Raw genomic sequence first — 25,321 nt, 5'->3', positions numbered from 1 at the left:
GCCACTAAACTAGTAAGGGATCCTGTGTCCATATGAATTTGACTCTGTGAAGGTGGGGATGGGCTTGGGCTATGTTGATGACTTGGGCCAACTGGGATGCAGAAATTATTTAATAGGCGATAAGAACGTTGGGCCTAGTTTGACAGACTTACCTGTTGTAATATTATTTGTCGAGAGTTTTGGTGAGTGGGAGGTGGGTAATTTTGTGGGGTTTGGGTTTCTGCTAAGGCTGGGTTGAGTGGTGGGTTGTGTATTGGTGGAGCATCATATGCAGTAGAATGGTTTAGCATATTTAGGCTGGTTGGCCACGGTGGCAGATTAAGGTCCAAATTTGTATTTGGTTAAATAACAATAGGGCTATGAGGTGTGATTGATGTTGTTATGTCTGATGATAACCCAAAACGCCTCCCTGGGGAAGCGCTGGCGCTCAAGCGAGATCTCGCCCAATGATGGCTATGATGGTGTAGGGATTGGTTCGAGAACTCTGAAAGTGGATTGGTTTATTTTTGGTAGTTTTCATCCGAGTAGTATTGGTAGGTATTGGGATTGTGGTGTGGTGGAAAATCTGGTGAAGTGTCATAAAATTCCTCCGAGGATGAGTCGGAGATAAGTTGGTCTTGCATACATAGGTGAGGGAAAGAGTAAGGGTCTTGGCTAGGGGCATCCATTTGTACGTGGGCGTATGTGATGCAAGTTTACCCTCGGGTTTCGATGAATAAACCTATCAACGAGTCCTCGTACAAGGTTAGTATAAAGAGCAATACCTTCATGAGTTTGTAGAATTATCATTCCACTCTCCTCAAAACTTTGCACACGACGTAGGATTAATCTTTGGGCTTCGTAGGATGATAACGGGCATCTTCCAGTATTGTGTCCAACACAACCACATTCCTTGCAAAACTTGAAAATTCCTTCATATCTAAAATAAATCCATGCAACGCGATTTCCTTCTATGGGTAAGAAACATTCAGGTATTGAAGGTTTGGTAATATCAAATATAACCTGGTGCGAAGGAATGGTTGGTTTGGTAATCCCTGATTATCACCATCAATGGCTTCAATTAAACCCACATGATTTAATATTCGAACTGCCCATTCCATATTAAGATAGCTCCATGGTAGATCTTGGATGCGCACCCAAATTCGCACCATATTAAAGTTGACATTCGAAGGCACTTGATTCTCAGAGCTCGGAAGAAAGGTAGTAGGTTTTCCATCAATAAAAGTGGTGTTTAGGGTGAGGAGTGCATCTCTCTCCAGCAGGTTTTGACACTCGAAAATAAAATACGCTCCCGTACGATGAATGCGGATTGGTTCACATACATCCCAATGATTGTTTACGATATTTGCAACAAAACTTGTATTGGGAGGAGTGTGATCAAAGAACATACCTACTGCTACAAGGGACCAACGAATATGCGTGGAAGTTTGACTGATTGGTGGATGGTGGATAAGAATCCCCATTCGCTGCGTGACAATCCGATGTGATTGCCTTAAATTTGAATGGTGTGGGGAGTTTGGGTGTGTTGTGAGGTGAATTATTCATTATGGTTGATGGTTAAAGGGTTTTTTTTTTACTTGAAGAAGTTATTGCTATGAAGAAAGATAGAGGATGTTGTATAAAATTTCAGTAGAAGTAGATTTGAAGTTAAAGGAAAGTGAGATGGGGCGATATTTAAAGCGGCTAAGTAATCATGAAAAGAGATTTTTATTGTGGTGGTGTAGTTGCATGATAGCCATCTGGATGAAGCAAAAGGAATTTGCAGGTGGAGCAGAAATTTGCAGGTGAAAAACTGTTGTGCCGGCTCGAAGTGACGTCGGCGAAAATTAATCTCTCACAGAGAGTTTCTCTTCCTAGTCTTTAGGGTTTTTGTCATACTATACCTAATAGACATCTTATATGCTACCTTGGTCTGTCCAAATAATTAACGTCATGTATATTATTCTGGCATGTCGATAATTACACGTTTTGGTACCTTAAATGGGAAATTCACCCCATACAACTCACTCAGTTCATGTGATGTACGTAGACCCCTTCACTAACCATCTCTCTTTCTTCACATCTACAAAGGAGAATAACTAAATAGCCGATTGTGATCAAATATCTAAACTTTGGAATATTAGAATATTAGTATCGTTTTTTGTGCAGAAGAGTAGAGTTTCTAAATATTTACGCTCCTAATTTTGGGTGTTATTTTTGTCTGACATAGAACAACTAAAGGTTATAATATGATTTTGTCATTATCTAATTCTAATTGAATCGCTAATTCCAATTGCAGTATGTTACTTTAACAAGTTATTATAGTTAATATTTCCTTTTTATATGTTACTTTAATATAAAATTTAAATAGTATAAATGTATGTTATTTTGAAGTACTTGTTAAACACTTTTTAATGGTGCAAAAATTATAATTTTACGAACTATATATTAAAAATTATAATCAATTTACTATGTTGAAGTTTTTCCATTCTGAACCCAACTCTATATTTGTGTTTTAATCAATTTAGAACTCTATTTATATTCAAAAAAAATGAGATGACACTTAATGAGTGAGACAAATGACGTCCAATGAGGACGTCAAATTTCATCACAACCTAATGAGCTGGCTTTTGTACTCTGCTTTATATATTACTGCTGAAAATCTAGCATATATAACTTTGAATATTCTAATTCTAACATGAATAGGTTTTGTAGAACAACCCTAATTCTAATTTAATCTCTTATCAAAACCCTAATTGTAATTGAATTCCTTATTTCAATTGCAGTATGTTACTTTAATAATTTCACCCTAATTCTAATTGAATTGTTAATTCCAATTGCAGTAAGGTTACTGTAATACATTACTATAGTTAATATTTCCTTTTATATATTACTTAATATAAAACTTTAACTATAGTATAAATGGATCTTTTTTAAAAGTACTTTTTAAACACTTTTTAATGGTATAAAACTTATGATTTTTACAAACTATATATTAAAAATTACGAAAAATTCACAAGAGAGAGCCCAATTATTACCCATTTTCTTTTATAAGTTCCAACTAGGAAATATTCCATGCAGGTCCCAAGTTTACTATTTTGTGATTTTCATAGGTCCTGAGTTACTTATAACCGGTTTAAAAGGTAAGATTTTCAAATATTTACCATCTTCGAACACTTTCAGCAAGTGACAAAGACCTATAAAATGGGGCCAACGTTTAAAAATCTTACCTTTTAAACCGTTTATAAGTAACTCAAGACTTATAAAAATCACAAGATGGTAAACTTGGGACCTGCAAGGAATAATCCATAGTTGAGACTTATAAAAGAAAATAGGTAATAGTTGGGTCCACTCTTTTTAAACACTCTTGTGAATTATAATCAATTTACTATCTTGAAGTTTTCCATTCTGAACCCAACTATATATTTGTTTTCTAATCAATTTAGAACTCTATTTATATTATTTTTTTTTAAATGAGAGGACACTTAATGAGTGCGACAAATGACGTCCAATGAAGATGTCAAATGTCACGAGCTCGTGAGCTAGCTTTTGTACTCTACTTTATATATTAATTGTATGATAGGACCAAATCTATATATGCACAATATGTGAAACTCACCATTTTCTCTATCTCAAATTTAGATTTCTAATAATTGATGTATAGCCTCTCCTCTCCACAAAAAGAAACTACGTTCTTGTACCACTTAGAGCATCTTTAATGGTGATTGAAAACAAAGATTAAGTGGGTGATTGAAAAAAAATGCTCTTAATGGTGATTGGAAAAAGATCAAAGGGTGAGTAGAGATGAGTGGGGAAAAAAATGCATGGGGTGATTGAAAACTTGATCAAGCGTGGGAGTGGGACCCACCGCCTGATCTGATAAAAAATAATTTTTTTTTGGCTTTCCTCCAGCCAAAACAACGCATTTTGGATAAATCTTAGCTAATACGCGTCGTTTTGGCAGGGGAAAACCAAAAAAAATTAACTTTCGTCAGATTTCTGAGGCGTGTCAGAATTTGACACTTGTCAAATTATGACAGGTGGAGAAATTATACAATTATAAATATTAAAAATGAAATATCTTAAAAAATACAAAGCGAAAAAAAATAAAAAAAATTACCAATGGTTCTATTTTTCATAGATCTACAATTAGGGACCCATTTTGTAATATTTTGGATAAAAAAATTTTCTAGCTATTTACTAATTTTCTATAATTTTGCTTATTTTATACTCCATCCGTTTCATTTTAATCTACACACTTTGATATTTTACACTATTCACAAATTCCACTTTGACCATCATTTGTGATTTATACATGAATGAAAATATAGTCATGTGGGATCTTGTTAGATTCATCATAACATGTATTTTATTAATATGTACTTTTTATAATTTTTACAAATACGAAACTAAAGATATATATCCTCAAAAGTCTATATTGGCATGCGTGAAAAGTGTAAGTGTGTAGATTAAAATGAAACGGAGGGAGTATGAAATATCTTTCACTTTTACACTTTAAAAGAAAATAAATAACATTTTTGTGCATTTAATTTGGTTAATGCTAAAAATGCTAATTACGTATTTATAAATTAATTTTTTTATCAATTAGTAATGAATATTTAATATTATTAAAAAATAAATAATAAAAATATTGTATAGTGATGATATGTGATGAGAAAGAAAAAGTAATTGGGTAGGGTAAAAAAGTAATTGGATAGGTAAAAGTAATCTTGATGATTATTTTTTTTTTGGTTCATTGTTAAGAAGATGAGTGAGAAAAGTTTATGGAATATTATTTTTTAGAGAGAAAAAGTTAGAAATAAAATGGGATGACTTTTTTTCACTCATCATTAATGATGCTATTAAGTTTAATACGTGCGCCAAAGACTACGACTCAAAAGTACGTCTATTTGCGGACAGTGGAAATTTATTACTGCATGATAGCATTCAAAATTTGACTTCAGAAATTTACTTGACATGAATCGACCTGGCTACTTCACTTGGTAATCCGCTGCAGTAGTGTTAGCATTTTAGATTGTGTTAGTACACCATTTGATAGCTTTGCAACTACTAATCTCTCAAAATTCCACAATTAGACTTTCCTAGCTAATTAGAAGTTTTCTTCGTTCCTAGCTAATCAGAAGTTTACTTCGTCTGCACTGCAAATAAAAGAGCAAAAGCGAGAACTTTAAAATCATAGAAGTCTTAACTTAAAAGTTAACAGATTGCCCATTATAATACTAATTCCAACATTTATTGGCATCAGAGCTTATACAAACGGTTCCTACCAAAATCCTGCCTCTTCCAAATATACACATCTCATAACATTACATATTAAGAATGCAGCAATTTCTTATAAAAATAACAGACCAGAGGGAAAAAAAACAAGGCCACCTGAACCTTTTATCAAATACCCAGAACAGGGGTCTGTTTTTATCCTCGGGTTTCAAGGGTGAAGGACTGCAGACGCACGTTCAATGAATGTTTCTGCAGAAGCTCGTCCAACTATCTATACAAATTTAGAAAGGAGGATCCTCATTATCATCTTGATTCATATGATGATCGTTATGGGCAAAAGAGGCCAGATTACTACCAGAAACCTCCACAGCATCACCAAACTCCACCTCAACGGAACCATCTTGTGTGTCACTGTCATCGTGCATAATATCACCATGAGTCCCATTAGGGGAAACTACATTGTTATGAGTGTTTTCTGGAGCACCAACAGATTCAACAGCTATCCAACCATCTGGTGGATCTTCAATCGCACTTATAGCCAGAACAGGAGCACCAGAACTATCTACAAGATGTCCTCCAACAAGGCGCAACATTATATTCCGTAGCACATCTGGCTGCTTGACAAGCTCAAACCTGTGCTCTGGAGTATGTTGCTGATTGAAACGGCCTGGTCGCTTGGACTGTGTATTATAGCAATCTCCACAAAGGTCAAACCCTATTAGCTCCACACAATCCTGGCACCTATATCTATCTCCAACAATGGGATACATCTGTGCAGGTTAAAAAACACCAGAGCGTTTGTCAAACAGGCTATTTTGACTTAGCTATTGTACAAAATAAATGACTGCAAGTGCAGAACAGAAACCACGAAAATTCAAAATGGCATCGTCTAGAGCATCTATAGGCCTGTCAAAGTTGACATATTCTTGGGAGTTATGATTATATTTACTTATACAGCATTGGTTGGAGCAAGGGTTAGAGCAAGGGTTTGACCCTGGAGAAGAGGTTGTGAGGCCTTTAGCTTTAGCCAACAACCAGCCTTCCTACGAGATCCTCTTTCCAATGGTTCAAACTTAATTCTCCCATATAGGTCTTTTTCTTCTGTGTAATTTTTTTCTACGTTTTCTCCCAGGTACTCGATGTTACTAAAATTTCGATGAGCACAAGCTACTCAAAAAGAACATCTCTGCGTCCATTATGGAAAGATTTTGTTATGCTAGGTTGGAGAAAGCAGGAATAGGCCACTTTCCTCAGGAAAATATTTCAGAGGTTTCCATCACATTGAATGTATTAGTCCATTGTCCCAAGGAATTTAGACATTTTCCATGCCCTAGAATGCGGGGAGGGGGGGGGGGGTTTACGGGGTACATGAAACTTTATATTTTTCAGCTAATTCCTATTAATTGCACAAACAATACCTTGTCACCCTGATATGAATTTACTTAAGACTGCATTACGGGAAGAAATTTTCCTCTCAATTTATTCAAGTCTTCTTTTAGAAATAAAGTTGGCCGTCTTAATAATAATGAGGATCATGAATTACAGAATTAGGTGTATGACTATGATGGTAAAACGACTTAAGAGTAAGGAAGGAAGTACTATAGACAACAATAACACAATGTCTTCGCAGATTTGGACTCAATTATGTCTCTGATAATACAAGACACGAGGCAATCAGATGAAAGTATGATACATGATGTGTGTCTAACACCAAAGAAATGAAGCATAAATACGGCATTTATTTTAACGAAAATCTGTCAAACTAACTTCGCATGAATATATAAATTATAATTGTCCAGTCATGAAGGAGAAAGAAAAAACATAATTGAGGCCCTTACTCCACAGTAATCACAACCAGCTCCCGCATGGACTTTTGAACCATGTTCATTCCACCATGGTATAAAGTCTTCACTGCCTCTAAATGGTGTGAAGCAGCCTTTTTTGGCGGATTTCTTTGAACTAGAACCTGTATCAGGTAGTAGCAAGAAAGGTCAACTTGATAACAAAAATCTTATTCTACCAGCACACAGAATGAAATATGAAATCTTAGTGCTGCTACATATGATGTTGTCAAAATGATCAACATACCATATTCTTGATTGCCAAACAAAATTCTTCAATGGAGATGGAAAACAACTCACTGTTAATAACATGTCACATACACCCTCCGTCCAATATTAATTGACTTACATTTTCGTCGGTCCCGCATTAATTGAAACACTATTTTATAATGGTAATGTCACACAAATTTTATAATTATTTCTCTCTTTATAGGGGACCAAACAATAACAAAAAATATTCTCACTCACCCCTCTTAAAGTTAAGGCCCCACAACCTACTAACTACAATTTTAGACAAAAAGAAAAGTTTGTCACAACAAACCTTTTATATGTCACTTTTTGCAAAAAACAACCTTTCCAAAATTTTCTAACTCAAGACCTTAAAAAAGAATTATTTGCGAAAAACAACCTTAGGCCACTTTCAGACATTAGCAAAGCTTTTTCAAGACAATAAATGCTCAAGAGAGGAAAGCTTCACTACACAAATTAAAGAAGGATAATGAATGCTTACTATTTAAGGTGGTTGTTCATTGAATTCCTTCACTTTAATGATGCCTATAGTGGACTAATGTTGTTTATCACAAACAAATTTTCCCTACGATCTTAAGTTGCCAAAAATATTTAAAATGATTGTTTCTTGCAAACAAAGAGACACATAAAAGGTTTATTATGAAAAAATTTCCAACAAATAGCCCCACCATAAGAAATCAAACAATCACCTAAAACATTGTGTAGGTCAAACTGTATCAATTACAATGGGATGGTGGAGTATATACACACAAAAAAAGGTATTACTAAGATTCAACATGTTAGATAAAACCTACCGTTAGGGATTCAAAACCTCTTCCCAGTTTTTCCGATCCCAGATTTTGAGAGTTAAAAGAACAAGGCTTACTAAGTCCACGACATTCACATATAATTTGAACATCAAATTCCCGACGATACATCATCCATTTATCAACTTCTTTGTGAGCAGAAGAAAATGAGAACCTCAGTATATAATGTAGAAATATAACACTTGATAATAACATCAAGCTTGATCAGGCTTCCTCTGTCAAACAACCATATTGGATCCTTTCACATTATAATGTTCTTAAAGAATCATCTTTCCAGTTCTCTTTATATCATAAGATAAAATATAATCCTGCTTGCTTTCTGATACCCAATATCCTTCTCTGAAGAACTCAAGATGTACATGTGGAAGCATGAATAAATACAGCACGAAGAAAGGAACCTTGCTTACCCTAGCACCACGTGCTACCCATTATTTTCATTCATCTGCCATCACTTCAAGATACCACTTATAGGCTACATTTCCTCTCAGATCATGCAAGTGCTTTCTTCTTTTACTATCATTGTCTGATAAGCCATGAAAGCACCTCGTTGTTCCATTAAAATAAGGCAAATTTGAATTGCAGGCTCTAACTTGCCTTCGTATAGCAGAATCACTAGTGGTAGTTGGTCAGCCATACAATGATACAATAATGTATTAATTTGTTGCAATAATGAATGTGTTAAGTATTCTCACCAGCTTATTCCCCTAAGGTCTCAAGGAGCCAGGTTTAACTAGAGAGCGTGTTTGTTTCGGCAAAGAAAGCCTAAAGCCACCTTCCCTCCCCTACCCCCCCCCCCCCTTTTACCTACCCTCAAAAGAAAAAGAGCCACAAGCCCAGCAAGAGAATTGATTATCAACGTTCCAACTGGAGAAGCACACTTTGTCATTTTTAGTAGCTGAAGCCAATGCATGAGCGGCAATCTTGACTAGGTGACATTGGTTGAATTTAACCTACCTAAGTTTGGAGCTTTGAATTATATACTAATCTTTCATTAAACTATACCTGCAGTTGCGTAGTTTGAATTCCAATCCAAATACACTATCTAGCCCTAATCCTAACATGGTTTGGATCATATACAAGGGCAATCTTTAAGCAAACTACACCCTACTCCATATTAAACTTCCTAGTTGACAGTAGCCAATGTTGACCCCTGTTATTGTAAAAGAGATTAGTTGCTTAAGTCAGGTGATATGAGTGCATCGTCCACTCACATGCAATAAAGTATCATAAGATCCAGTTACTTGTGGTGCTTCCATCAGGCTTCTACTTGTCTCCATACACAAGATGAAACACAATCACTATCTACAAAAAGAAGTTCAAAAGAGCACCTAATCCAAAACATGTAGCTAAAAGTCTTAACACTATACCACCAGCCACGAGGAATGCGACTGACTAACCTCACATAATAACTGCATTTATTGATACCACAGACAAACAAACACTTTCTTACTGTGCCTCTGTTATTAATGAAAAGAATTATATTGTCTTTACTTGAAAGAAACATGTGGTAATTATTAATAGAGCTGATGTTGGAGAAGTTGGCAATGGCTAATAACATAATCTATGCATAAACAAGTATGTCAAGAAAGTATTCAGAAAAAAGGAGAAAAGGCAAAGAACATACAGGAGGACGGATTTTTATGTTGGAAACGTGCTTGTTTCTGTTCAACACTTGCTCTTCGTGCAGCATATTCTTTTGGAAATTGCTCCTCCAAAAAATTATTAAACTCCAAGCACACATTTGGACAGTCACTTGGATGTGGGCACTCACAAACTTTGCAAATGATTATGTCATCTTCTGGAACTATTATACAAGCTTCACAATATACTGGCCATAGAAATTCAAAACACATGCATATCAATCGACGAAAAAATAATGAATGCAGGAAAAATATAGCATGTGCACGAATGCATACGAGAAGAGTAGACATTTAAGGCAGTACCATGGCCACAATTCAGAACTGCAGGACGATATAGAAGTTGCTTGCAAGCTAGACAGAGTACATCACTACTTGAAACACTCTCAAAGGTTCTATCCATCTTTGAAAGATCTTTGCTTGCACTTGTGATGCAAGAGGATGAAGCCAAATCGGACAAGATATTTGCATCATGAGAAGGTGTGGATCCATCATTACTGTTGAGTTCTTTGCTATCAAGCTGTGGTGAGAAGCAATTCTTTCCTGTTTCCTCCTCTGACATTTGAAAAGGTAAAGACACATTATATGAACATTTAAAGGTGGAGATAACATGTGACATACCATTGGTCACAGTCCATATAATACAAATTTGTGAAAAAGAGAGCTTGACGCCAAGTAATCGCTAAAACTTCGATGGAAACGAGAAAAATATCTTTTGTTGTTTCACTCGGAAAAACAAATACAAATACCCGAGTAATTTGAAGCACATACCCCTCTCTTCCCTAACCCACCCTGCTAGGCTTCATTCAGGTCACAATCATAATGTGTTTATTGTAGATAATGTAAAGCCTCACAGACACACATTTGCACACACAAATGCACGCAGGCAAGCGCATGCACACGCAAGTAGACACAGAGCTGTCTTTGGACCATCTATCACTGCTTCTTTCAATGAAGCACTCCTAACAAAATCTTCAAAAGATTTTTTAATGTAAAACTGTCTTCAAGGCATGCGCACTCAAGTTGAGTAGGTTTCCGATATACGTGATTACCATAGATAATTCAGAGCCTAGATTCCAAGAAGTTCATCATCATGGCCATAGATTCCCAAACACCACATTGTCAAACTTCTTATGCATCTTTAAATCTATTTGTGTCCATAGAATGGTTGAGGTTGTTGCATGATCACAATAATGGCCGTATGCTGTGTGAATTCACAAATCACAACTACGAAAATGTCAGATCATCATTGTAATTTACATGTTATTAAAGTCTTTCATATTCGTGCTACTTTGTGAAGAATGACTATGGAAACATCTGTAATGACTATTTTATGATCCTAAAATGGAATTTTAATTAGTATCAATACTCATTACAACTTAAGAAGCTTATTATAATGCAGGGCCCATTAGAGTTTACCATAGCCTCAAATGGTTGTCAAAAAGCAATCTTAAACTTCATGGAAAACAGGATCAGCAAATAGAAATTTCTTTAAAAGATGGCCTCTATTTAGTTCCATCCCCCTTCCCCTCCCCCAAAAAAAAATATAAAAGGCTAGCAATTCTATAAAACCCTAAAAAGAATCTGATGCATTTACTTTCAAAGTTAGATAATTCTTTTTCTTAACAAGAAAAAAAAAAAGGGAGTGTCACCCATGTATATAGGAGGTCTAAAGTCAAATCATCAAGCCTTCGGATGATCTTATAATTTGAGGCAACTAAAGTGAGAACTTGAGTTATAATAACGGGAGAGTGAAGAGTTGTAACAACTTTTGACAGTACTAACTAGCAATAATCATTACAGCTACGTAATTTGCTGATGTTGGGAGCTCCTGGATGTGATCACCCATGCCATATCAAAAAGTGCATCATGCTTGGTAAAGCAATTGATATAAAGCATGAAGGTCCTCAGAAAGTTTTGCTGAAACATATCTGTCTTGCCATATGAGTTTTTTGGTGTAGAGAAACAAAATTTCAGCCCTTTGATACTAGGAATGTGATTCCCAGAATTTGTTATGGTCTCCTTGTGATCCATTCTTCTTTAAATGGGCAGTACAACAAGTTCGATAAATCATATCAAACAAGATCAGCACTACAAAGGAAAGGAAAAGTAAAGAAAGAGAAAGGAGACTGTTACAAAGGGGGTTCAAGGTCAAAATATGACCCTTAGTTTTTCTCTTTATATTCAATAATACCTTGAAAAATCTTGGTATCACCACATTACAAAGTCATTTCATGATAGCATGTAATAGATGTTAATATGACTTCAAACAATAGTAATAGTCAAAGTTGAAGACGAAAAGCATAGATGCCTAATATTTTTAAACAGGAGATCTAGCAAAGAATTAAGATAAATATGTAGTAGACAGTGACCAAAATCTCCGGCCACATAATCTTATCATATATTTTTAGTAATTTTATCAAGCTGCCATGAGATTTTAGAATTACAAGAAAGCAATTTTTTGTTTAAAAGAAAAAAAAGACGCACAGTTGTTTCATGGAGAAACATACAAGACATCCTTCCAACAGAGCAATACAAGTTTACGATTTTCACTTGGAGTATAATCAAGCATGTGCAAAATTTCGAAGTTATAGGAAAAACTTACCAAGAATCTGTTTCTCCCTCCCCTTATAAGCAAGAGGGTACATCTTTAATAGTAGGAAGTGTAACATTTCACATATAGTTGGAAAGTGATGATATGGATGTCTACAAATTGGACAATGAGATTCGTGAAGAGCATCCATGGATTTATGAACACACCAGAAGCAGGAGACATGACCACATTCTGCAATAACAAACAAGAGGATTACTACATAACAATATATTTCTAAATCACATCTTTACAATATTAAAAATGTTGTACCTAGCACAATAGGCTTGTATAGGAGATCCCTGCAACATAACAAGCTTGATATCAGAAAAGAAAACCTCCAAAAGAAAAGCTAATTAAAACCTCGAATAACCACACCATAAAAGGCTAAACCCAACTCAACTACTCTCATCATTAAAAGAATGAACATTAGTGTTCAACATCTAATAATCAGGACACACACACACATATATAAGTATTATGGAAGTAAAATGACACTTGAAAACATTAGGGGATCTTTCTAGGGTTTATCCTTCTATAATGTACATCATAATTAGCATGAAAATGATATGATTAATGTAATGACAACCAATTCAGACAGCCAAAGGCGATTCCGTCAGCATAACCGACCTTGGCCGGAGGACATACTCAAGACTTTAGAATTGCGAATAAATCGAGAATCATCGTCCACAGAACAGTCCACCAATTGAGAAAGGGGGAAATATAAGTCAATGATCATTCCATTCAAACAACGATATAAGTCAGATATTCCTTACTTTGTCTCCTCTCCTTCTGCAATTTCTCAAAAAGAGAAATAACAAAGCAGATTAAGATAACTACAGCAGAAATAATTATGTAATTCTGAGAAGAATTCATCATAATCGAAGCTGATTAATATCAATTTTATAAAATTAAAAAAAAAACAACATCATATTTCTGCAGCATTCTGAAATTGCAGCTCGAAAAAATTCAAATTGAGCAGAATTATGAAAACTGAAGTAATTGAAAAAGAAAAACAAAACTTAAACGAATGAAAAGACTTACAAACAAACGCAGCAAATAAAAGAATCAGAAATAGTCTCCTCCTGTTGAATTTCAGAACAATTTGATGGTTTATTGGCCATTTTTGATGAAGAAGAAGTGAGTGATGACATTTGATCAAGGAATTTGGAATCTTAGAAATTTAATTGAAAATAATTTAGAAGTAGAACCCTAGGAGAGAGAAAATCATGGAAGAAGAGGAAGAGAGATAAGCTGGCAGGTGAAATTTTTTGATGATTAAAGAAGATTATGATCTGATTAGAATATGTGGAATAAAAATTTACGTATAAAAAAATTGGGAAGGTAAAATATCAATTATGAATATTGAATATAGTTGTAGAAGACTACAAATCTACAAGTACGTTTCTATATCATAATTTTAGGTTCGTATAAAAAAAATGGGAAAAAGGTTCGTGGAACATTTGGGGGGACACGTGCTTTATGCGATTGGGGAATTGGGGTTTGAGGTGGCGATAGACAGCTATAACTTGAACTGGGTCCATAAACGATAAACCCATTCCAAATCAACTGATAAACAAACGCTGCGATTTGGTTGCTTAGTGAACACAACAAGTCAACAAAGGGGACGGGATTTCATCCAAGGTATCGAGCATTATTTTAAGTCCTCCATTTGATATTACCAATTAAATTATATTAATATGCCATCCATCATGTATGCTTTTTTTTAATATAAATTCACTATGTATACTTTTTTTTTCTATAAATTCATTATGTGTACTTATTGATCAAACAACTAGTTTTATCAAACATGGATTATTTTAAAAGTTATTTTGTTAAAAAAAACTCTAAAAAGCTAACACCTAGCTATTACAACAACGATATTTGACCCTTAATCTTTGGGATTGGCTGCTTTGCCTGCATGAGACAAGATTTTATCTTCTAATAACATCGCCTGAATTAATATATGAATTCATATTTTATAAAATTCAAACTGATGCATATAGAAAATTTAAATACTCCGTAAAGTGCCCCTAGTGGGGATTGAACCCCCCAACCTTGAGGTTGGAAGGGTGCTCTCCTTACCACTAGATCAAGTACTACTTGGTACAAATTACCATGTGACATACTAAATAGTATTATGAGCAATAGTTTTAAAAAGCATTATTCCTCCGTCATAGAATAGTATAAACACTATTTTTTCTGTTAAAATCAGTTTGAACAGTTCCGTTTTGGCATCACGATCCCTACTATTATTATATTACTTTTCTAACACCCATTTTACCTATTTCTATTTAACAAAATAATATTTGATAACCGTATTACAACTTATCACATAAAATTGCGTGTCCCAACAAGTGTTTTGATCTTTTTGGAACGGAGGGACTAATATAGTTTAATTGACATTCTATTTAATGAATATATAGCTGCACAAATTCTTAATTAACACCAGTGTACAATATACTCCCTCTGTCCTCTATTAGTTTACCTGTATTCCTTTTAAAGGTGCCCCATATTAGTTTGCCCCCTTTTTTTTTTTGCTGTTTTTGAAATGGGACCACAAACTTTTCATCACACATACATTCAACTTTAATATAAAATAATAGTTTATCTTTATTTCTATGACCCACAACATTATTTTTCCTAAAACTCTGTGCAAAAGAAAGGGGTAAACTAATAGAGGACGGAGGGAGTATATGGTAAGACGAATGTAAAATTACCTCAAAATAACTGAAAGTTACTGCGGTATAATGTATTTATTTTTTCTCTTTAAGAGGAATCATCTCTTCATAATCACTCATAATCTATAGGGAAATTGTATTTAATAAGTCAATCTTTGGTTGATCTTTTCAAAATAAGTCAATCTTTGATTATCTTAGAATAAGTTAACCTTGATGTATCTACTTATGGTGTAAACGAGTTAATGACGTTGAGACTATGATACGTGTCATATTTTAATAGGATGACATTGTGACTTAACTCATTTATAGCAAAAGTAGATACGAGTTAACTTATTCATAATTAATTGAAAGGTTGATTTATTTTAAGAAGAACGTACAAATGTTAACTTATTAAAAATAATTTTTTTCTAATCTATAAAGGTAACGTTGTAACCTTTTGAAAAGTTTATTCGTCAAAAAATACTTTATAAAATAAAAAATTAATCAAAATATGTTAAATGTTATTCCCTCTGTCCCATTTTTTTTGGTGAACTTTTTTTTTTGGTGAACTTCCCTCCGTCCCATAATATAGTACTTGCATTTTGGTGTTCTAAAATATTGTGCCTATTTTCATCAATTTGTTTGGACTGAATTATCCTTCATATCTACATAAAACTTTCCAAAATACACGTACCTTTTCTTTTAAAATATGTGTCCCTATTTATTATTTTACACCATTCCAAGGAACATTTATTGTTCTTTCATTTTATTTTAAAGGATAAAGAAGAAAACTAGTTCCAAGACAAAAGTACCCAATAAACATTTACTTAAATATATGTTTTTGTGAAAGCTTAAAACTCCTTTCATTTTCCTTAATCTTTGTGAAAAATTAGAAGTCAACACTATACTAATTATGGGACGGAGGGAGTACTAAAAACTGGGTAATAGTATCGTGCAATAAATTTAAAGTACATAAAACTATTTTAAAGTACTCTCACATACTACTCAAAAAATATTAAACCTATCAAACACTAAAATACTCTCATGTACCACTCAAAAATTTAAAATACATATGAAGTATTATAATAAATATTCTCATGTACCAATAAGCAGTACAGTAATCACCTACTAACATGAATGCTTGTACCAATAAAATACCCTTAACCTGCTTTTTTTTTTTAACTCTTTCTCCCTCCTTTTACAGTTTTATTTTCATTCTCTCTCAACTCCTCCTCTGCTACCAAAATAATATTTTTGCAATATAAGAAAATTGCTTGATATTTTTGGTTTGGGCCAAGATATGAGGGGGGGCTAGGCCCCGATCTAAATAAAGATCCGTTGAGCCTGACAATCTACCCTACACCTCCCTTCATCCTATCCCAGCCTTGGGCTCCTTTCAAACAGTCTTTTCTCACATTCACAGGTTAGAACTTGATAAAGATTCGTTCAATTTCACAATAGCTATGAACCTTGATCATGAGTCCCGAAAGAATGCTTATTTTCGCACACTAAGAAGAGTTTGGGGTTTTAGCGTTGGAGAATACTTGTCAGTGTTCTTGAATCAACATATGGTGCTTACTTGAATTATCTTTGGCTTAGCATTAATCTTATTCAACTATTCAAGTTGAAGGGTGCGAAAAGCGGAAGCAGTAGAAGTATAAACGCAAATGGGACTCAGATTTTATTGGACTTAGACTCTGTTCTTTTGGAATTATTATTATTATTATTATTATTATTATTATTATTATTATTATTTATTGTTATTATTCATTATTATTAGTTTAGTACTATCATCATCATTATTACAGTTCAGTCCAAAAGAACGAGGCCTTATTATGTATGCAAAAACTGTTCTGAGTTCATTATCCATTCTGAGATATTATAATAAGTCTGCTGTTTAGCAAGCCCTCAAGGACACTACGAAAGCGCTTAAGCAGTAGATTGGGTGAACAAGTACCAGATGCTTTTTTAAGTTCATTTTGATCGAGTTAGTTATATATGCTTTGTTTGTAGCAGTAAGCCCAAATTAGCTTACTAAAACTCAAGATCAGTTCAACGGATTTTCCAATTGACAAGAAACATAATAGAGAATTGAAAAGATAGAGAGAAAGAGAAATTAATCAGGAAGAAAGAAGAGTGTTTATTATACTTTTGAATGAATGATAATATATGTGATTACAAGTAGCAATTTATAGGACTTAGCTGAGAAAATATAAGGAAAAGGAAAAAGGAATTTCTACGTGGTGGTCTTAAGAGCATTCTTAACAATGAAAAAAAATGGTTCATCCTTCTCTCTCCTCTTTTCTCTCTCCTCCACATCATTCTCACAAACCATTTACAATTTTACTTTTAACCATGAACCCAAAAATAATGGTTCATCCCTATTTCTCATTCTTTTTTCCTACCCCACCACATTTTCTCTCTCTTTAAATAATTCTATAAAGTTTTATTAATTAATGTAAAAACAACTTTACGCTAATTAATTGTAATTAACTCTTATAATTATTAATTTATAAAAACTAATTTTTTTTTATGAAAGATTGTAAGTTAAAGCAAAATAATGTGATGAAAAAAATGATAATAGGAAAAAAAAGAGAAAACTGAAATTGTAAATAAAGTATAGCAAAATTGGTGTCTATTTATAGAGAAAAAAAAAATTATGAATTTTGGTATTATTTTTTTTTCAAATTGTATTTTTTGAATTATTAACGTTACAAAAATTGTAACGTTAATATTAATAGAGGCAATAGGAAGCTGCCACTTGGCATGATCTGAATGGGAGGCAGGAGATCGACGTGCGTCAGAATCTCCTGCAGCACGTCAGTTTTTTTTTTCTGCTTTCCTCCATTGATGGCGTGACATGTGGCGATTTCATTTTTTTTAAGCGTTTCTTCTCTTTCCACTTCCAGCGTGGCTTGCAAACTTATTTCATGAACCAATTCGGATTTCTGAATGGTTGAGTATTGATTCATGTGTGAACCTTTTTTATTTTCATCATTAAGAGAAAAATTAATGGTTCATCCTCATGAACCATTTTTTTTTCATCATTAAGAGTGCTCTAAGTTTTGGAATTTTCTACGCGGTGGAGAGAAAGAATTTGTATTCTCTCACGTGACCCTCTGTTATTGTTTTACAAACAAAAGTGACATTAATGAGTATATTCCATCCAATATTCTGTTAAATTTGTTCTAAACACAAATTCATCCTTTAATCTTCCTCACGTTCCCTTTTCTAAAAATCGATAGCCTCCATTCTCCCTATTACAGCCCCCGCCCTACCCCTCATTTGGCACTATATGAGAGAATTCGAGGGGGCGGGATTTCCGGCAAGGACTCTAGTGTAGCAGACGCAACCAAGATATAAAATCTCTGGTAAGGACTCCACCCGCCATTGTTCTCTCTCTTCATTCGTTGATACTGCTGTCCAGTTTTACCCGATCTTATTTCGTCGGCATTGTCGCTATCGTCCTTTCATCGCTACCGGTGTTCATGGATGTTGTGTTTGTTCTCTTCTTGTTCAATTGTTGTTGTGTTGTGGTGCATATGGTGTTAATTGATGGTTAATTTGAATTAAGGGGGTAGGGGAGGAAAGGGAGGGGTTGACAGTGGCTGGGGGTTGGCTTCGGGGTGGGGGGAAGAGGGGGAAGTGGTGGCAATGGTTGATAGGATGGTTTCGGGGGTCGGGAGGGGAGGGGAGGGGAAGGGGTGGCAGTGACTGAGGGTAGTTTCCGGGGTGGGGTCGTAGTAGCTAGCAAGGGAGGGAGGCAGGGCTAGGGTGGCAGCAAGGGAGATGGAGGGGTAGGGTTGTGTGTGGTTAAAATTAAGTTTTCAAAAAAAATTTAAGTATTTATTAATTAGATTTAAGTGTTTTAAAAATTGATTAACTATAAAATTGGATCGAAAAAGTTATTAACGTCACTTTTTTGTAAAACAATATTACATGATCACCTTGTAGATTCCACTTTTTTTCTTTCCACCATATATAATTTTCCATAATTGAGGGCCACCGTGTAGAGTTTCCTAAGGAAAAGATTAATCATTTTTCTCACCAAAAGTTGTATAGCTAATAGAATTTCAACAACTTGCTTAATAGAATTCTACAAGTAACATTCTCCTTCTTAGAACCTCCTATTATATTCCTTCCTCCCTTAACAAACATCATATCCTCAAGATAGAATAGGAAAAGTAGGTCACTATTCTTCAAACACCAAAGCAGCTTCTATGCTGAATAGAAGCTGGATTTAATTAAAGAATTTTACCCTGTGCTGAATCGCAAATATTTTAAAAGGTCAGGGTTATCGTTGTTATAGTTAAGCAAAGAAAGTACGAAGTAAGACAATATTTGAATTTTAGTAGGTTTCTCTAGATCGTTTTTGTTTTAACAAGTTAAAGTAAGATACTAGAACTCTCTAAATGTATGATAAGTTGATTTTGGGGATTACTGACTGTCAAATGGAGTATTATTTTTGGGAGTAAGCTTAAACTATTGCTGAAGCGATAAAGTATTCACAATAATTGTTGATTCTAAGAGATGTTTCTTAAAATGAGTTATAAAAGATTGGGTATATCAAGTATTGAAAGTGCTAAGTGAATCTAATGATGGAAGAAATATACTTTTGAAAAAAAATAAAATCGGAAGTCCAATAAAGGAGAAAAGGGAATTAACTAGTCAATCAAGGTAATTGATTTTGGAAAGAATAGTCGCATTTTTATATTATGGATTTAACCATTGAGTTTATATTATGTGAAGGAGTTAATTTTATTGAAACGAAGATTGTATGAATTTTCAGGAAAAGATTATTTATTTACTATCTCAAGTCCTAGTTGACTACTGTCTATATTGAGAGAATATTAATTATGTACTTTAAGAGAAAAATTAAAGATGAATTTCGAGGAGTTTTAGTTTTGAGGACCTAAGTAAGGATGTCTATTTTTCTTCAAGTATATGTTGTGTTATTATATATACTAATAAGTTTTGCTTGTAAATAATGATGAATTGATTTGTTTTTTATTTGTAATAAAGTAGGATAGTTCATTCAAGGGTAATTTTTTTATGATATTCATTGTGATACCTTCATGAGTTATATGAAGCTGATTAAATTTTGAGGAGAAATCAAACGTATTTTACAAACAAAAGGAAAAAAGTTGTTTGAATATTGTATTTCGAGTAAAGCTTACGAAAACTTTTATAAAATTATTTATTCTCACTATATTATAGCATTTTCATAATATATTGCAATTTTCCTCAAGTCTTTTCTTCCTGCTACTCCTACCTTTAGTATCAATTTGTAATTCTTTATTATTCTAGAATTTGGAAAATATTCCTACTCAAATTTTAGAAAATTTTCAATTTGTCATAAACTATACCCTTTTGTACTTATTCAAATACCTTCTTTATTATGTTTATCTATTATTGAAGGTAATTATTTTTATTATTAATACCTTGAAATAGAGGTTTTTTTTAACAGCTTTATAAAGTTATTTTTGAAAGTGTTATTATCTCTCTAGTGATTTTATTATCACATTTCCAGCAACGATTCTTATATTGTTGTATTACAAAGTTGGTAAGTAATTTTAAGTCATGTTTTAAGCCTTAGCGAGTACGAGGGCGTAACTCCTTTTAAGGGGGTAGAATGCGATAGAGTTTCGCGCTTTTAACTTAAAACACTATTTTTGACCTTATTTTGACTTATTTTATGAGTTATTAAGTGAGCCAACCTACTTTAATAGCAAGAATTTGGTATATGTAAATTAATTGCTATATTTCTTACTTACTTGCTTCAAGTTTCAAGGACGAAACTTCTTTCAAGGGAGGTAGTCTGTAATACTCCGTATTTTTGGTAAGTTAATGTTTATACTTTAAGAAATTTTATGGTTATTAAAAAGACTTGTTATTTACTAAAAAAAGACTTTTCAAAATAGGCTTTTATAAAAGATTTTGAGTATTTAAAAATAAATTATAGCCCATATAGCTAGATGTTGGGCCTAAGTTTGCTAGTTTTAAAATCCAAGTACTTTGGTAACAAATTTTAAAAAAGTTTAAAAGAAATCTAAAATGGTTTAGAAAACAAAAAAAGAAGAAAAAAAATTCGGCGGCAAACTCACGCCAGAGAGTTAGATGTTTATCAAACTTTTGTAACCTTTTCCTTTTAACTTATCTTTTTAATTATTTTACCTTATATAATTATGTATTATGGGATAATTTATATCTTTTTCAAATCTTATTTGGATAATCATAAATATTAGCTATATCTTAGCTAGATTAGTTTATCCTTTTCCCTAAATTCATCTTTTAATTTCCTAGTCTTATTCCGATTCTACCTATCCAACTAGTATAAATAGGGGTCTCCAACCATCATATTCTTCACACCAAATTTGAGAAATAAATGTCTTTTCTCAAGTTTAAACACATACTCTCTCTCTTAGCTTACCATTTCTCTCTCTTTTCCCTTAGTAGTTATTAATTTTTATGGTGCGTGTATTTGTAGATCTTTGATAATTGTTTTGCAAGTGTAGTATCATGTTTTTAGGAAAATGTTTTGGATTGAATTAAATACATGTTTTTATGAGTTTTATTATGAACTGCATCAGTTTTATATGAACATGTTTGAATATTTACATATTTTATTATGAACTGCATCAGTAAGGAATACTAAACGTGGGGGGTGTGTATACTTTAGGAAAGGTACCTAGGCAAGGACAAAGGACTTTTATCAAGGTCATATACTTTATATTATACAAGTATTATCAAGTATCCATAAAAGTTTTTCGAAATTAAATATTTCAAATTTTTAATTAAATAAAGTGTTTAATATTCCGCATATTCATGTAATTAGTATTTTTACTGACACACTTTTATTTGTTTTGTTTTTTGGCTTTCTCCCTGTGATGACCCTATTTTGGTGAGCAAATTTTATAGGTTGATATGATACATACTTCATATGGGAGAGCTAGTGAGGAATCATAGTTAGTCAAGGAGTTGTTATTTTATTTTTCTTTAATCCATTGTTATATAGTTGTACAATAAAGTTATTTCAATAAAGATAATTTAGTTAAGTTATTCCATTACATTAGTTAAAGTTGAGTTATTAGTTAGTATTAAAAGCCTTTAACGTTATCACGTGGCGGTAATACTCACAAGTTTCTTAAGGAGTTCTATATTAAGATATGTTTTTTTTGGGGTGTTACATTGGTCCAGAAGCATCAATCCAGAGAAGTTGAAACGTCACGACTCCCCAATAGGCCCCAGCTGGCTCAACTCACAAGCATGCATGCTTGACATGTGGCATCTGGAGTCGGTATACCCACTCGGACAGGATAACCGTCACCTCTCAAGCCTATACTTAGCCAAATATGTCTAAGTACTAGGAGGTACCTGGTCGGATAGCTTGGGGCTCAATATCCCCTTATCTGAGCAGTGTCCACTCCAGAAGATACCCGCTCGGACAGTTGGGGCTCATTAGCCTCTTGTCCGAGTACCATCCAACTCAATCCTATACTTAGCCAAATATGTCTGAGTACTATGAAGTACCTGGTCGGATAGCTTGGGGCTCATTAGCCCCTTGTTCGAGCAACGTCCATCTCAATCCTATACTTAGCCAAATATGTCTAAGTACTAGGAGGCACCTACTCGGATAGCTTCGGGCTCATTAACCCCTCATCCGAGCAGCGTCCGCCCTACAAGGTACCTACTCGGGTAGTTTGGAACTCAGAAGCCCCCATCCGAGCAACGTCCATCTCAGTCCTAACTAAGCCGTATTCGACTAAGTACTAGGAGGCCACTGTTCGGACAGTTCAAGGCTCGTTAGCCCCTCGTCCGAGCAGCGTCCACCACATAAGGTACCTGCTCGGATAGTTTGGCACTCATAAGCTCCTAATCCGAGCAACACCCATCTCAGCCCTATACTTAGCCAAACTTGGCTAAGCACTATGAGGCACCTGCTCGGGCAGCTTGGGGCTCATTTGCCCTCGTTCAAGCAGCGTCCATCCTCAAGAAACACCCCCTCTAACAGCTCGGGACTCATTAGCCCCTCGTCCGAGTTGCATCCAGACCCTCCATCCGGGCAGCTCCTTGATCGGTCCGACCCGTCATCCCACCAATCTTCTTCCTCTAAGTCACTTGGCGTTCGTGGAAGTCGCTTGGACCCAGAGAGGCGCGACTAGTACAAAATTAACGATTTGCGTTTGCCTATTTGAGTCGCGTGCATGAAGAAGTGACGCAAGTAGTTAGGATCAGACGATTTGCGTCGCACATTAATGCTCATCCGACGTAGATGATTGAGGTGTTTGTTTTTGGATCCGACAATGCGTCGAATTGGCCCTAAAGTGCGACACAGATAAGATGTGCGTTGGACCTTCACTAATGTGCGACGCAGAGAATAGTTACAATAAGAGTTGAATTTTTTATAAATTTGCGACGCACCTTATATGAGATCCGATGCAAATCATTTCCCATATAAAATAACACCTTTCATTTTACTTTCTCCCAACGTCTCCAAGCACACTCTCTCTCCTCTCATCCTGCGCGCGGATAGGGTTTACTCCCAATGCCTCCAAGCATACTCTCTCTCCTCTCATCCTGCGCGCCGCTAGGGTTTTCTCCCAACGCCTCCAAGCATACTCTCTCTCCTCTGTTTTCTCCCAAAGCCTCAAGCACACTCTCTCTCCTCTAGATCTTCAGATTAACCGGCGACTTCATGCTTCTCAGCTTGACTTCGCACGTCTCAGGCGGACTTCACGCTTCTCAGGCGGACTTCACGCTTCTCAGGCGACTTCGCACATGTCTCTCTCCTCTAGATCTTCATATCCATCTTTTCTACTTTGCACAATGGCGATTCGTCTCTTCGCTTTTTTGCTCCTCTTTAGCAACGACGAATTCCTTAGGTATTCCATCAATGGTGGTCGTGCTCCTGCGAAGAAGCAGAAAATTAATGACTCTTCTTCATCGGTTTCGCTTCTTCCTGGTTTTCAGGATCTTTTATTTATTTAGGTTTTATGATTTTTGTGTTGATTTGGAGGAAATTGAAGTTAGGTGCTTTCTTTTTATTCGATGTTCATTGCGTTTTTTCATTTTGCGCTGTGAATTCCCCCTTTCGTTGTTGTTTTATATTTCAAGACTATTTAGGAATTTTGTTGGTTTATTGTTTGTGTTCGAGATGTAAATTATGGAATTTTGGATAGTAGCAAAGAAATTGAACTTAAGTTTGTTGTTAGGTTTGTAGATTATAATTCTACTGATTCGAGAATCGTTTTTTAATCGCTTCATGATGCTGATTTGTAATCGCTTTTTGAGGGCGCTTTTGTTTTTCCTCGAATGCAGTACTAAAGCATTCATGCTTTGGTACTGTTTCTTTTTTGTTTTCACAAATCAGTATTTGCGTCGCATGCTTGGTCATGTGCGACGCAAATGCTCTGCATCTGCGTCGCACTTTGCCAAGCATCCGACGCAGATGGGTGCTGCTTGCAGGATCATGTGTGTCGGACGTTGCTTAGTGTCCAACGCAAATAGACTATATCTGCATCGTATCCTAACCCGACGTAGATCGTGTCTCTATCATTTGCGTGGAGACATGTGCCGTCAAACCGATGTCCGACGCAAATGGTGGTCCTAGGTCCGACGCAAATCATTATTTTTGCACTAGACTCGGACCCCAAGGAGTACCACTCGGACTATGGTTCCTCCCCCTAATTTCAAGGGACCCGGTCGGCCTCCTCATCTTATTCACTAGGAGAAACTCGATCGACGACATCTTTCCGCCACGAATGGGCATTATCCGGTCGGACAGCCTAATCCCGATCCCTGGCGTAAGGCTAATTATTTGGGCTCACTTGGTTAGCAGCCCAATTAGGATCCAGCAAATGGCGTCTGGCACGTGGCGCTAGTGGGTCCCACCCCAGTTGACCTAACCAAAGGTTTGGGGATCCACCAAAGGGCCAACAGGATTCAAAGGCTGAAAAAAACCAAGAAAACTCATCGAATCAAAAAGCTCCCTGTCTAGGGATCCCAACACTATCAATACCCCCAACTTCATCAACGAAAAGGTATTGAATTCTCACCTAACAAACTAGAACATCTCTCTCTAGACTTTCTCTCTCTACCTTGATCATCAACTAACTTGAGCGTCGGAGAGGCGATTCCGGAATAACCCCCGGGGCAGTCTAACGTTATTTTGCAGGATTCCGGTGTACGGACACCCAGCTCAGACAACACTGTTGGGGCTCACTCTTGTTTAGCACTTATCATCATCATTAATTTCTAGACAGAAACAAGTAGCATTGGGATCGAGGGAATCATAGTAGGGAAGAGTTGGAGTTCTGAGTGG

At 35.1% G+C, this 25,321-nt stretch overlaps 1 protein-coding gene and 1 long non-coding RNA gene across 2 annotated transcripts; one reads left to right on the top strand and one right to left on the bottom strand.

The window, feature by feature from the left end:
- Positions 1-5,184: 5,184 nt before the first annotated feature.
- LOC104899500 (E3 ubiquitin-protein ligase PRT1) lies at positions 5,185-13,726 on the bottom strand. Its single transcript, XM_010686697.4, has 7 exons — positions 13,385-13,726; positions 12,614-12,642; positions 12,356-12,535; positions 10,057-10,305; positions 9,738-9,941; positions 7,056-7,183; positions 5,185-5,987 (listed from the first exon to the last, which is right to left on the bottom strand). The coding sequence occupies exons 1-7, from the start codon at positions 13,492-13,494 to the stop codon at positions 5,499-5,501; spliced, it is 1,389 nt and encodes a 462-aa protein (XP_010684999.2). The 5' UTR covers positions 13,495-13,726; the 3' UTR covers positions 5,185-5,498.
- Positions 13,727-17,655: 3,929 nt separating this feature from the next.
- On the top strand, positions 17,656-22,059 carry LOC125491613 (uncharacterized). Its single transcript, XR_007268345.2, has 2 exons — positions 17,656-18,371; positions 21,919-22,059. It is a non-coding gene; the product is annotated as an uncharacterized LOC125491613 (long non-coding RNA).
- Positions 22,060-25,321: the final 3,262 nt, after the last annotated feature.

The sequence above is a fragment of the Beta vulgaris genome, chromosome 7, assembly GCF_026745355.1.
Source record: "Beta vulgaris subsp. vulgaris cultivar EL10 chromosome 7, EL10.2, whole genome shotgun sequence".
NCBI classification, from domain to species: domain Eukaryota; kingdom Viridiplantae; phylum Streptophyta; class Magnoliopsida; order Caryophyllales; family Amaranthaceae; genus Beta; species Beta vulgaris.
Note: the sequence above shows the minus strand (reverse complement) of the source record. Positions and strands in the feature narration are given on the sequence as shown.

What these genes read in the sequence shown, in the direction of transcription:
- LOC104899500 (XM_010686697.4), bottom strand. Translation starts at nt 13,494, where the DNA reads ATGTCATCACTCACTTCTTCTTCATCAAAAATGGCCAATAAACCATCA. An exon ending in AGTTCTGAATTGTGGCCATG is followed by an intron (nt 9,942 to 10,056) that starts GTACTGCCTTAA and finishes TTCTATGGCCAG; the next exon opens with TATATTGTGAAGCTTGTATA. An exon ending in ACATAAAAATCCGTCCTCCT is followed by an intron (nt 7,184 to 9,737) that starts GTATGTTCTTTG and finishes TACCTGATACAG; the next exon opens with GTTCTAGTTCAAAGAAATCC.